At 44.4% G+C, this 12,463-nt stretch overlaps 1 protein-coding gene across 5 annotated transcripts in view; it reads right to left on the bottom strand.

Moving 5' to 3' along the window:
• Nucleotides 1–1,117: 1,117 nt before the first annotated feature.
• The window catches only part of IFTAP (intraflagellar transport associated protein), a 62,072-nt gene continuing 50,726 nt past the window's right edge, over nt 1,118–12,463 (bottom strand). For all 5 annotated transcript variants that reach the window (XM_001487984.7, XM_005598040.4, XM_005598041.4 and 2 more), the window contains 2 exons: nt 9,507–9,646; nt 1,118–1,360 (listed from right to left, as the gene is read on the bottom strand). In XM_001487984.7, coding sequence (XP_001488034.3) covers nt 1,196–1,360; nt 9,507–9,646 — 305 coding nt within the window. In that variant the 3' untranslated portion in view covers nt 1,118–1,195. The remainder of the gene's footprint in view (nt 1,361–9,506; nt 9,647–12,463) is intronic.

Here is a 12,463-nt window from a genome sequence, read left to right as displayed (position 1 = left end):
CAGTTCCTCAGTCACATTAGCAACATTTCAAGTGCTCAAGAGCCACGCGCAGCTAGTGGCTGTTACATGGCATGGTGCGGCTCTACCGTAAATATTCGTATATACATCTGTCTTCCCCGATAAATCAGGCCGTGTCTAATTCACTTGTATCCTCCCCATCGCCAGGAATAAGGCTTGGCGCATAAATGTGGGCCGAGGGGTTTTATGAAAGTCTGTTGACTAGATAAAGAAAAACAGATGTGACAATCACTTTACTCTATCACATCTTTAAATCAAGAGCATTCTTTTGTAAGGAATATAAATGGAAGTTTTTACACATACGCGCACACACACACACACACACTCACGTACACACAGGCCTGTATGAAAACTAATTCAGACTAAGTGATTGGATTTGTTGCTGGTTCCTTCAATAATAAAATGACTTCATAGACACCATTCCCCCTTCTGTGCCTGACCCTGTCTTCTCCTTCCCTTAACGCATTATGGGTATTCTACACAATTAACACTTCACAATGTGTTCTTACACTCTCGAGTTGTCTTCTCTATGTCTTGCCTTCTTAAAGTACATTTAAGCTTCTGGAGATAGAGAGCTTTCCTTGCGCCTGGTAACTATCATCACACGTGGCTTAATGGCAACAACAAAGTACAAGAATTTAATATGTAACACACAATCAACTCTCAGATGCCTTCTTTTTCAGCGAAGCCTTCCCCAATCCATCCCGGAAGCCCAGCTCTCAGCACTCACGTTCACCCGCTGTCTCTGGGTAGCTGGGACCAGCGCCCCACCCACAACATCGCCTCTCTATGTGCTACAGCGTGTTTTGCACGGGCGATTGTCCTGCACCCTCAAGGAGGCAGGATGCCGTTTGGAATCTCTGTTACAACACCCCCTCATTACCTGGTTGCAGTACCCTCAGCAAAACGGACCCTCCTGCAGGTGAGGCTTTCTGCCCCCACTTCCCACCTCATCTGCCCCTACCTACCAGCCAGGGGACGCAGCACAATGGGACAGAGAGAATTCTGTGAGGGCAGAGATTTCTGGTGTTCTTAGTCGCATCTCCTACTTCCAAATAACTGATAAATCAACACAAACATAAACTTCCACAAAGGGGGCTACAGGAGGTTTATCTTTTATTTTAACGTTGCTCGAATAAGGACAAAATAAAAATAAGCACGAAGCTGTCTTGGTGAGTCAGTCCCGGGGTCCCTCTGCGTCTGTGCTGGAGTTCTCTCCCTTCCGCGCGGACAGCTCCTTGATGGCATCCATCTCTGCAGGGGTGAACTTGGGGGTGAGCGTCACAGCATCATAATCGAATTCTTCATCAAGTGAGAAGGGCTGGACTTCGTCCCCGAGCATCTATTAAAGATAACAAAGGAGGAAAATCATATACAATCTTTGTAAATGAAGATAAGGTTGAAAACATAAATTCTCTGTTAATATTTAATTAACTTTTCTTAGACTTCAGAACTCTCAGCTGATTAAGCTGTTTTTAAGTAAAGGAATAAATTCAATTATTCAATTTGACCTAATTTAAGCCTGTTAATATGCCCATTTGCACCATCTTGCATCTGAAAGAACATCATTAGCTAATTCCGCCCACGGCAAGAATCAGGAAGTCTCTTTTGCACATATTCATGACATTTTTACCACTTGTAGTGTTAGGGCTGGAGGCATATGAAAAAACTTAGAGCTATATTAAAATGCGAGAAAGTATACCTTAATATTTTGATCAGCCTTAAATACATTTTCACCATCTACAAAAAAAGACTTGTATCAAGGGCCAGCCCGGTGGCACAGTGGTTGAGTCAGCGCACTCTGCTTCAGCAGCCTGGGGTTCACAGGTTTGGATCCCAGGCATGGACCTACACACCACTCATCAAGCACAGTGTGGCGGCATCCCATTTACAAAACAGAAGAAGAGTGGCACAGATGTTAGCTCAGGGACAATCTTCCTCACCAAAAAAAAAAAGACTTGTATCAATAAAACATAAGTTTCAAAGATAAAAATACCCTATACTTAATATCCTTACTTCTTGAAATAACACATATAATTCCTGGGCCACAAACAGTAGGAATTAAACACATAGTCTCAGCTTAAATTAAAAAGTCCAGGATTCCTTTTTCCCCACCAAGAATTTTAAAAATATTACAGAGTTTATCATAAGTCTGAGTAGCTGTAAAGAAATGTAATGATTTTGTATTTATTTATTCACAATCTGTGAGTTTTAAAGTCTTCCTCAAGGAAGGTAGATTAAAAACCCTATTTTCCAATAAACCAGAGGAGAATGCCTTACTTGCACTGTATCACCCTACGAGGTCTCCCCAAAAGCAAAGGTGTGAGAGGAGGAAACCCCTCAGCCCCGCTCTGTAGCTCTGTCATACGGATGGTGATGCTGAAATAACTGAAAACTATGGTTTAGACAAAAATGAAAAAAATGCCCTGAATTAATAATCAGCTTTTAATATTCTGGCATGAAAAATGATCCCATTGAGTGGCTTTTGCAATGTTCTTGAAAATGGAGCTTATAGCTCAGAAACTATGTGCTGTTATTGAAGGTGAAAAAAACAAGCCATGAAAAGCAGGTATCTCCTATCTGTTGGGCAAGCTGCACCTTGCGGTTCGATGCGCAGGGCTAACGGCACACACCCAGCCATCTATCATCCTTTCCTAGTAAAGCCAGCAAGGGAACAACTTTCAGAGACTTGTTCATCTCCTCTATTAGAAAGCGTATGCTTCCCTGGCAAAGACAACAATTGGAGATGCCCCAAGTGAGTTCCCACCAGGTGCCAGCCCCAGTACTCAGAACCACATGGGGATTAGCAGTAATCTTGAAACAACACTACCTGGAGGCATTGTTACCCCCATTTTAGGAAGCTCTGAAGGCTTAAGTACTTGCCCCAGGCTACAGTCCGTAAGGGGGAGAAGCAAGATTTGAATCCAGGGCAATGTGCTTCATGGAAAGCTTCACCCTCTCAACAAAGACAGCAGTAAAGATCCACCTTGAAGTTTTCATTAAGCTGAGTCACAGCTCTTTGGGAGAAAAGACCTTTTGTGAATAAGCTAAACAATTCCCATCACCTATCATAACAAACGTACTCGAGGCTCCACGTGATCCATGACTGTCTTGCAAAGAGCAGCTGTACACGGTGAGTCGGTCTGCAGAGTGGCTAATCTGTCCACTTTGGTCACTTTCTGAGATTAAATTTACCATCGCCACAAGCAAAGTGACAGTAGGGCAATGGTGCGTAGACTGTCTCAAATGAAGAAACACGTACACAATGACACAGGAGGTTCATTTCTGAATACAAGCATCCTTGCCTCTCCAGCTCCGCTCAGCGGTAAGCAGCGAGGCGGGCAGCCTTGGCAGCAACCCCATCCTGAGCCATTGCTATGGATCCTGGCAGATGCCGAGGGGAGCCCCACCCCCTCGTGCATTCAGTGTGATGGCATTCACGCTGCCCTGTTATGCCCCCTGAGAGGCCTGGCATCCACGTGTCCACCAATTTCAGGCTGCCCGTCCCCACGTGTTCCCACTGCACCCCCAACCCGAGGCCTCTAAAAGCTGCCAAGATCTCACTGGCCACTCTCGCTCGAGGCAGCCACAGTGTCTTCACCGACCTCCCTCGGAGGCCGGAGCACAGTTTCAAACAGAGAAATCCCCTTGCTGAGCTCAAGTCCCCGTGACACCACGCTCCTCCTCACACTCGCTCTACACGACACAAACAACCCTCCATTCCCACCCCACCTTCATGCGTTCACGCCATAAACGCTTATGAGTGGTTAATACATAATAGATACTGGGACACAGGATGAAAAAAGCAACATCTGTGTCCACGAGGTTTCCTAACTTCAGGGTGAAGATAGAGGTAAGTGAATGATTTCAATACCATGTACCACGCTCTCCAACAAAGGAACACAAAAAGGGTTCCAGGGGCGTGGAGGGGCAAGTCTGAAGCTGGACTCGCTCTCAGTCGCGCATGGCCACCTGCCAGGAAATCCTACTCGCCTCCCACTCGCCTCCCACTCATCCGCACCCAAGACCACCTGTGTCAGCAACCCAGCGAGAGTAAGGCCTGTCTGCCGGACTTCCAGATCTCTGATAGGGGCTCGCTCCCAGGGCCAAGTCAGTCCTCCTGGATATGGCCCAACCCATCATCCTCACTCCTCTCCCTTGAGCTCCTAGCATACCTGGCGGCCATAACAGCCGACATCATGGTGCTAAGGATACAGAATTTACCCTTAAGTGGAAAAATCTTATTTTCCTTTAAGTTTTTTTTCAGACACTTAAATTCTTCTCTGTTACGGAGCACGATTTCCTTCATCAGTCATTTGGTATTAAACAAAACAAGAGCAAAGAATAAAGTTTTTAGCTAGTCAATAAATGTGATGCCAACACAAGAATTATTCATTTGTAATACACTCAAAGGTATAAAAGTATACTTAAAAATGTCAATTTCTTCACTTAGAAACTGAGTTATTAACAGCAGCTATTAGATTAATTCTCTAGCCAATTGGTTAAACGCTGAAATATAAAAGCAGGAAACCAAGAAGAGTAATAATTTTATTTGCAATGCCAAAATACGATATTCAAGACATTTTAAATCATTTGGTGTCACTGTCACCCTATCCTGCAATGTTGCCAGTATATCCCTGAGTCAAAATGTCGGAGAAATGTCCTTCAGATATTTTCCATTCTTTCCACAAACACTATGTTCTTATTAAATTCTAGTCATGTGCTAGGTGTTGAGGATACAAAGATGAAGACTTGTGTGAAATGAGAGAAATGAGATAGACACATAAACAATCACTAGAGTGAAATGTAGTAAGTACAAATGGGATAGTTAGGGGGTGACGGGAACAGAGAAGGGACGCCTAACCCAGGCCAAGGTGGAAGGCATTGGGAAGGAACCAGAGAAGGCTTCCTGGAAGAGGTGATATCTAAGCAGAATCTTAAAGGGTAATATTAACTAACAAGGTTCAGGGAAGGAGAGCTTTGCAGACAAGGGGAGTTCTCAGAAGCAGCCCACGGAAATAAGATACAGAATTTCACACGTGAATCCGCAAGTAGTTCAGTGTTGTCAGAGCATAAAGTGTAAAGCAGAGGGTGGCAAGAGAGGAAGACGGTGCTGGGTCATGACAGGTCTTACGTGCAGTTTATCCTAGAGATGATGGAAGGTCCCTGAAGGATTTTTTGAAAGCACATTAGATCCTTGGTCTTCTATGCATTGCAGATAAATTCCTTCCCTCATTCTAATGTTCACTGAGCGCCCACAATGAGACAGGGGCTGGAGACACAGGCGTGTCCCAAACTGAAAGATGCCCTGCCCTGCGGCCAGTGCACCTAGAGAGGTCACTGTGGAGGTTAAACAGAGGGTCGATTTGGAGTCAGCAGACTAGGCAGCGGCCTGCTGAAGCTCCTGCTCAAGCATGGCGCAGACAGCAGAGATCTGACAATCTCAGAGAGGAACACGGCAGCACTCGATAACTGGTCTGGACACAGAAAGAAAAGAAGAGCAAGAATGCAGGAAGGGAAGCGGGTAAAGATAAGCTCAGTTTTCCACAAGCTGATGTGAAGGTACCCTAAAGGAACCCAGACAGAGAGATCAACAGGCAACTAAAACACAACCTGGAGCTCAGAAAAAGGCCTGAGGCTGGAAATACAGACACGGAGGCATACACGTAAAACCTGCAGATGAAAATGGATCGTGAGCGGGAAGAGCCAGAGGTCTGGAAGGAACACCGACGAACCCCAACTCAGAAGGGGTGGGTGGAGGCAGGGAATGAACAACCAGAGAAATGCACACAGAACCGACATCAGTGAAGGGAGAACCCGCGGACTGCGAGTGTCAGGGAAGACTGACGGTGGAAACACAGGAGAGACAGCCATTAAAACAAAGACTGAAAGTGTCCTTTGAGATTAGACAATTACAAAGTAACTGTTACCTTTATTCTGAATAGGTCCAGGAGGGTGACTGGAGCCAATGACATTTGCATGTCGAATGAGGAATGAGGGAAAAGGAAGCAGAGTCAACTAGCAGAGTGGACTCTAATGGTTCCTGGAGTCTGGATGAAGAGAGGAAAGACAACAGACAGCAGCCAAAGGTGGTCCAAGGTCAAGGGAAGCCTGCTTTTTCTTTTGTTTTGTTTCATTTTGTTAAGGATGGGAGACACCTGAGCCAGTGCACACGCTGAGGAGAACGAACCGACAGAGAGGAAAGAGAGGATGGCCCTAACCGCGCTATGATCCCAGGAGATCCCTCCAGCAGCTAGTGAGGGCTTTTGTCTGTCTGGTCATTCAGCAGTTGCTGCATGCCTACTGCACGCACAGCACTGAACTCGCCCCTGCTTGACTTTTTTGCATTTTAATTAAGTAAGCTTATGAAGACACACAGGAGTGAATTTAGAGTCTTCCAAGACAAGAGGCGCATGTGTAATTCACAGTGAAACGAGCCGCACACTGAAACTCAGAAGACATCACTGTGATCTTTGAAACGACAGCTTTTGAAACAGAGTAAAGTTGCAATGCTATTTACGTACTTCAGCTGTTGGCTCCTGTGCACACTGGGAATTCTCTTCTCTCAAGTCAGGTTCATTTTGGGGTTCAAAGCTCTGTGTCTCCGAGGCTTTAGGTTACAAACTGAAATTATGACTTATTTCAAAGAGCACACTCTGTGTAATGGAACACCAAATCCCCTACTGCTACAGAGACAACAACTGTGAATTCAGTTATTAACTTGTTATTTTTGCCTAAGGAGCTGAGAGAAATATGTGGATTTCAGGTGTCTAATTTCAAATCTAATTGAAATCTTCCTGTAGCCTCTCAGGGAATGGAATCCGTACACTATTAGAAAACTGCTAGTTTCCTTCAAATTGCTCCTATGACTTGTTCTAAGAAAGACACTGTTACACAAGGAATCACTTTCATTCATCATACACATGGGCAAATTAAAGAAAACAGAACTAAGGCTCAAATCAATAATAGCTGCATTTAGCTGCAAGTTATCTTACAAAGTAATATGGTAAATAAACTATAGGTGAGAAATTTTAGAGTCCCACCATGAATTGGAAAAACAAAGGTCTCCCATTAAAATACCGTAAAAGCTTCTTCCGTGACCTCCTCTACCGTTGGCAGGGGGAGCAGAAATCACAATTTTTCATCTTCCTAATGTGAATTCTTTTTGCTCTATAAAGCTGTTCAAAACTTCCAAAATTCATTAAAATAGAGTAACTAAAGCAAGAAGTTACTTACAAATGGAAAGTGGAAGCTTCTTGTAAAACGTTTGACTTTAAGGGAGAAATAAATGCACATGCATAAAACCATGATAAAATGAGGGGAAAAATTAAATTGGTCCAATTCATATCAGGAAGTTATCGATTCTTATTAGGCAATTAAGAAGAAGTCGGGACATCCACGATACATTTATTACAGAAAGCAACTACCATCTCTGGCCCAAAACAGCCCCCGGGCAGGCCTTACAGGACATATTTGCTAGAAATTGATGATTATGCTCTCTTACTGGCTTTGAGTACTTTAAAATGAGATTAATGCTATTAAAACAAGGCAGGATTGTGCAGTATTGTGATTCTAGACAGTTCTGAAAAGTTTCTCTAACAAACAGTTGTTAGAAATAAAAATCCCAACCAAGATATTACCCTGGGTATTCAAAACAGCGAAAGCTACTCATCTATGTCTCACGAGTTTGCCAGCACAAAAATTTTGATCTCAATATTAAAAAACGTTTGTGTTTTTGGGAGAAGAAATTTATAGTCCTTTTAAAGATACAACCATACACAAGGTTCTAACTTGCATTTTACTGGCTTTATGAAGTTTCCAGAAATCACTGGTTTTTTTTAACCCATCAACTGAAACCTTTTTTTTGCAGGGGAAGATTCACCCTAAGCTCACATCTGTTGCCAATCTTCCTCCTTCTCCCCTGCCAAAAGCTCCAGTACACAGTTGTGTAGAGTTGTAAATTCTCCCAGTTCTTCCATGAGCCACTGCCACAGCATGGCTGCTGACAGACGAGAGGTGTGGTTCTGGGCCCGGGAACCACACCCGGGCCAATGAAAAGGAGCATGCCGACCTTTAACCGGTAGCCCATCATAACGATTTCCATAAGGGCACAATTACAGGCACCATGAGCACTGCCCGGTCCAATAATTTGTATGGTCACACGTGAAGTCAAGACCATGAACAATCTTTAAAAGAAACTGATTCCTGTTAGAAACAACCTTGCGGTTTTAGCTTCTTACCACTCAGAGAAAGCAATCCATGATCCAAAAGCATATTGAGAAGTGACTGTCCTAACCAGTTTATCTGGTAACCAATTTAGAGGTTTAATATAAACCTGCAAGCATCCTAGATATACTTCTGTGATGTTCGTGAACAAAATTTCTACAAGAAAGGGGCAATTAAAGATTGAAATGTGTGGATTACTTCTGACTGAGCAACTGCTTCCATAACAGAATATCTTCAAGCAACAAGACTAGGACCTGAATGATTAAATAACCAAGAAACACCTTGGGGGTTTATTAGGCAGCAACAATACAGAGCCCTTAGCAACTCCTTGTGCCTGATCCCCTTTGAGAGTGAAAAGGATGATAAAGGTCACTACCTGGCACCCCCAGCAGCCTCGGCTGGTGCACGTGGTTATGTATATGCAGAAGAGCTGCAGATGATGGCAAAGACGACTTTCAAGTTGTGCATTTGGAAGAGCAAACGTGGTGGAGAGCCCGTTCTCCCCTGTGTGTCAAGCACATGGCCCGATGACATTGCCCAGCCTCGCTGCTGGCAGGGAGGAACATGTGATTGAGCGGTCACCAATGGAATGCGAGTAGAAATGGAGAGTCCAGAATCCTGAGTCTTGGGGGACACGCTGTCCCCATGCCCTCAGCCGCTGCCCCTCCAGGTAGGACGGTGACCTGACTTAGATGTGCACGTGAGGACAACGTCCTAAGGCAGAGTGGAGATCCAGAGAGAAGGAGCCTGGACCCCTGCTGACCGCAGGGAACAGAGCCACCTGCTCACTTTCAAGGCTCCGCAGACTGTTAGAGGAGAGAAATTCCCTTCTATCTCCTCCAGCCACTGAATTACCCTCGGGATGCTCTACTATAACAGCCTGCCTTACCTTAACTAATGCAAGACGTTTATGGGACCTCGGAAACAATAATAAAGAGAAAAATGGCCAGTTCAGACTCAAAGAGATAAGAAAACTGTCCGTCCTTTCTAGTGCGTAGTCCGCAGTGGCACTGTCCAGCAGCACAGCGTACATCATGAAACAAATACAGTTTCCACATAAAGACATAATTGCTCTCTGTGTTAAAAAAGATATACACACATTTGAGATAGATGGCAGTGAGAGGGACCCAATTAAGCAAGCTGAATTCTAAATTTTCCCATGAGAAAAATACAGAAGCATGTATGTAAAGCAGCATTTCTCTGAAAGGACAGGTTACAAAATCAAGGAAATTCTGAGACAGACGGAATTCCCTGCGGAGTACCTCTTCCCTCTGCTTGTCTGCTCCTTTCCTGGCGGGCGTGGGCTTTCCTCCAGGGGGAAGAGGCTGGGCCACGGAAGGGACGTGAGAGGGAGCACTGGCGCTCGCATCCGGCTCCACTTCTCCCGGAAGCAGCAGCAAGTCTGTTGGATACAAAATACTTCACTGATCCTTTCACCACGCTCACGACTGACCTCACCCACCTAAAGCCTCTAATAGGCAAAAGAACGAAGCAAAGACGCTCAAGTCAGGTGGCCCAGCTCACGCTGCCTGTCCTCGTTTAGGAACCTGACCGGAGGGATTCCCCTTTCTATAAAAGAGCAGCCACTGGTGCATTTATTTATATCTTATTGTTGCAAAGTTACATCCCATCCAAAAGTCTGGAGAAACATTGTTTTGGGAGTAACTTGGTCTTGCCTCTCACCCCCAAGCCAATTCCTGCTTCTAGAGGAAAATAAGGTGAGAAGATGCTACTTTTGCCTCCTTTTCCCATCTTCTCCTGAGGGTGGAGAGAAAGGAAGTGGAGTGCTGATTTCATCCTGTAACGAGACAGCAATACTTCAAAAATATATTTAAAAACAATGATGCCAGGAGGAAAGAATTTTAACTTTCAGCAGAAAAATGAAATACTCTGTCATATTCAGAATACATGGTCTAGTTTTCTTCGCTTGCAGACAACAACAATGTGTTTCCAGCTTGTTTAGCACAATCACAAGGATTCGATAACCAATCTTGGTCTTCTGATCGATCCGTTACAAGTGGACATGTTCCCTGATTTTTGCGTGGGTGGCAGAACAGGGGTGCCTCGCAGACAACTGATGATCCCCCACAGACTTCTTCAAGGAGGACAGAAACACACAGCGGCACGGCAGGTCTCCTGCTCGGTCTGGGTTTTCAGAGGACCAGAACGGCTGCGGGAGCTGGCCAAGAACTTGCAGCTGGCGTGCGGTGCTGCTGCCTGCTACTCAATGATGATCCTAATGAAGACACTAATTAAGTTCTCAGTGGAAGTGATTAATTAACAACAGGCATGCCTTGGCTGTTGCCAGTGGCAGCATATATAGGGAGATAATTGAGCGGGTATTGATATTGAAAAACTGAAATTTATTTGAAATACCTCTCTCACCACTGCAGACAATCACCATCATAAAAAACATGATCATGAAGTTCTTAAGACTCTAGCAACAGAGACCACACTCAGACAACCTAGAAACTGAGAACGTGGGTAGGGGGATGGGGAAGAAGGTAGTTCTACTACAACTAATTATTGAAATCTTAGAATATGATCTAATTAATTAGCAGAAATGAAAACAATAATAATAGTCAAACACTTATAAGGTGACATTGTGTATGCATTAACTCAGCTAAGCCTCCCAACAGCTCGCTTCTTTCCTGCTCTACAGGCAATGGGCTCTAGGCACTGAGGGGAGCTCACTGGAGGGGCCATGGCTGGAAAGAGGCAGAGCGGACAGCCCACCTGCAGAGCGCGTGCTCTCAGCCCTCCATGTCACAGGAGCCTCTTCTAACTAAGTATTTTCCTTACCTATGTTATTGAAATCTATCAGATTATACATCCAAACTCAGGACCAACAAATGCCACTGCTATGGCACGTTAGCGTGGTGAGCAGTGTTAAGTGTCGTTATATTTAACACCCAGAGAAGCGATATTTTAAAATCAATAAGGTTGGTGGAAAGACTGCCTTTCTAGTGCACCTGTTTATGAGTTTGCAGTCAAACTCCCTGGCTGAGCTCCCTGGCGTAACTGCCGAGGACTGGCACAAGCCTCGTCAGGGGCCGGCCAGCAACAAAGGCCAGAAGGGAGAGGTTCCCACCTCTTAATGGGAAAACCAGTATCCACCAGACCCGCTGGCTGCCAGTGTAAACGCCAGTTCAAAGGTGAAATCGAAATCAATCCTGCTTTCAGGGCTCTTTAAAATCTGATTGACAGCACTGTGCACCGAGGAGAATGACTGCCATTCCTTTGCTGAAACTGTTCGCCTGCCTAATGTTTGCAAAGAAGGTAGGGTTTTCGACAAAACGGCTTCTTTCACAAAAATTCTACTGCCACGGGAACAATTCCTTCAAAACAACTAGTCAGGATCCTCCACACTTTAAATCCTTGTCATTTGTTTCTCCAGGGTGAAAGCAAGATGCACAAATGCAGAGCTACTGGTGCCTAACATTGCCCCTTATATACAGTAAATTCTCAACAAATCCCTGCAGACAGAAAATTAACTTCCTGCTTATCAACTTTCAAACTGAACAGCAAGTAGCAAGAGTCCACCTACCAACAGGACATTGTGGATGATGTAAAATAGGCATAGTCCTTACCCTCAAAAACTAAATTTTGTTACAGGGATAAGATTTTCCCACATAAAATCAGAGAATAATCAAGAACAAAATTGAACAGCTTTAACTCTGAAGAGGGCAGTTTTATAAAAGAGTGAACCCAGTATGGATGGGAATAGTCTGGTAAGACATAGGTTATGAAGAAAGCTACCTTATCTTTCAGCCATTTTACAATCATGGGTATGTTATTCACAAACTCATATTCTCTGGGGGAGAAAATGATTACACTCATTGATGGTGGGGAATGGAGTTTCTGAAGTTCTCTGCAAAACTTTCTGAAACTGAAATGCTTTAAGAAACTTAATCTGGGGGCCGGCCCCGTGGGCAAGTGGGTTAAGTTTGTGCGTTCTACTTTGGCAGCCCCAAGTTCACTGGTTCGGATCCTGGGCACGGACCTACACACCACTCATCGGGCCATGCGGTGGCAGCGTCCCACATAGAAGAACTAGAAAGACTTACAACTAGGATATACAACTATGCACTGGGGCTTTAGGGAGGAAAAAAAACTACAAAAGAGGAAGATTGGCAATAGATGTTAGCTCAGGGCCAATCTTCCTCACCAAAAAAAAAAAAAGAAAAAGAACAAAAGAAACTTAATCTGATCTTATTAA

Source organism: Equus caballus, chromosome 12, assembly GCF_041296265.1.
Source record: "Equus caballus isolate H_3958 breed thoroughbred chromosome 12, TB-T2T, whole genome shotgun sequence".
Lineage (NCBI taxonomy): Eukaryota > Metazoa > Chordata > Mammalia > Perissodactyla > Equidae > Equus > Equus caballus.
This window is presented reverse-complemented; position numbering and strand designations above follow the sequence as displayed.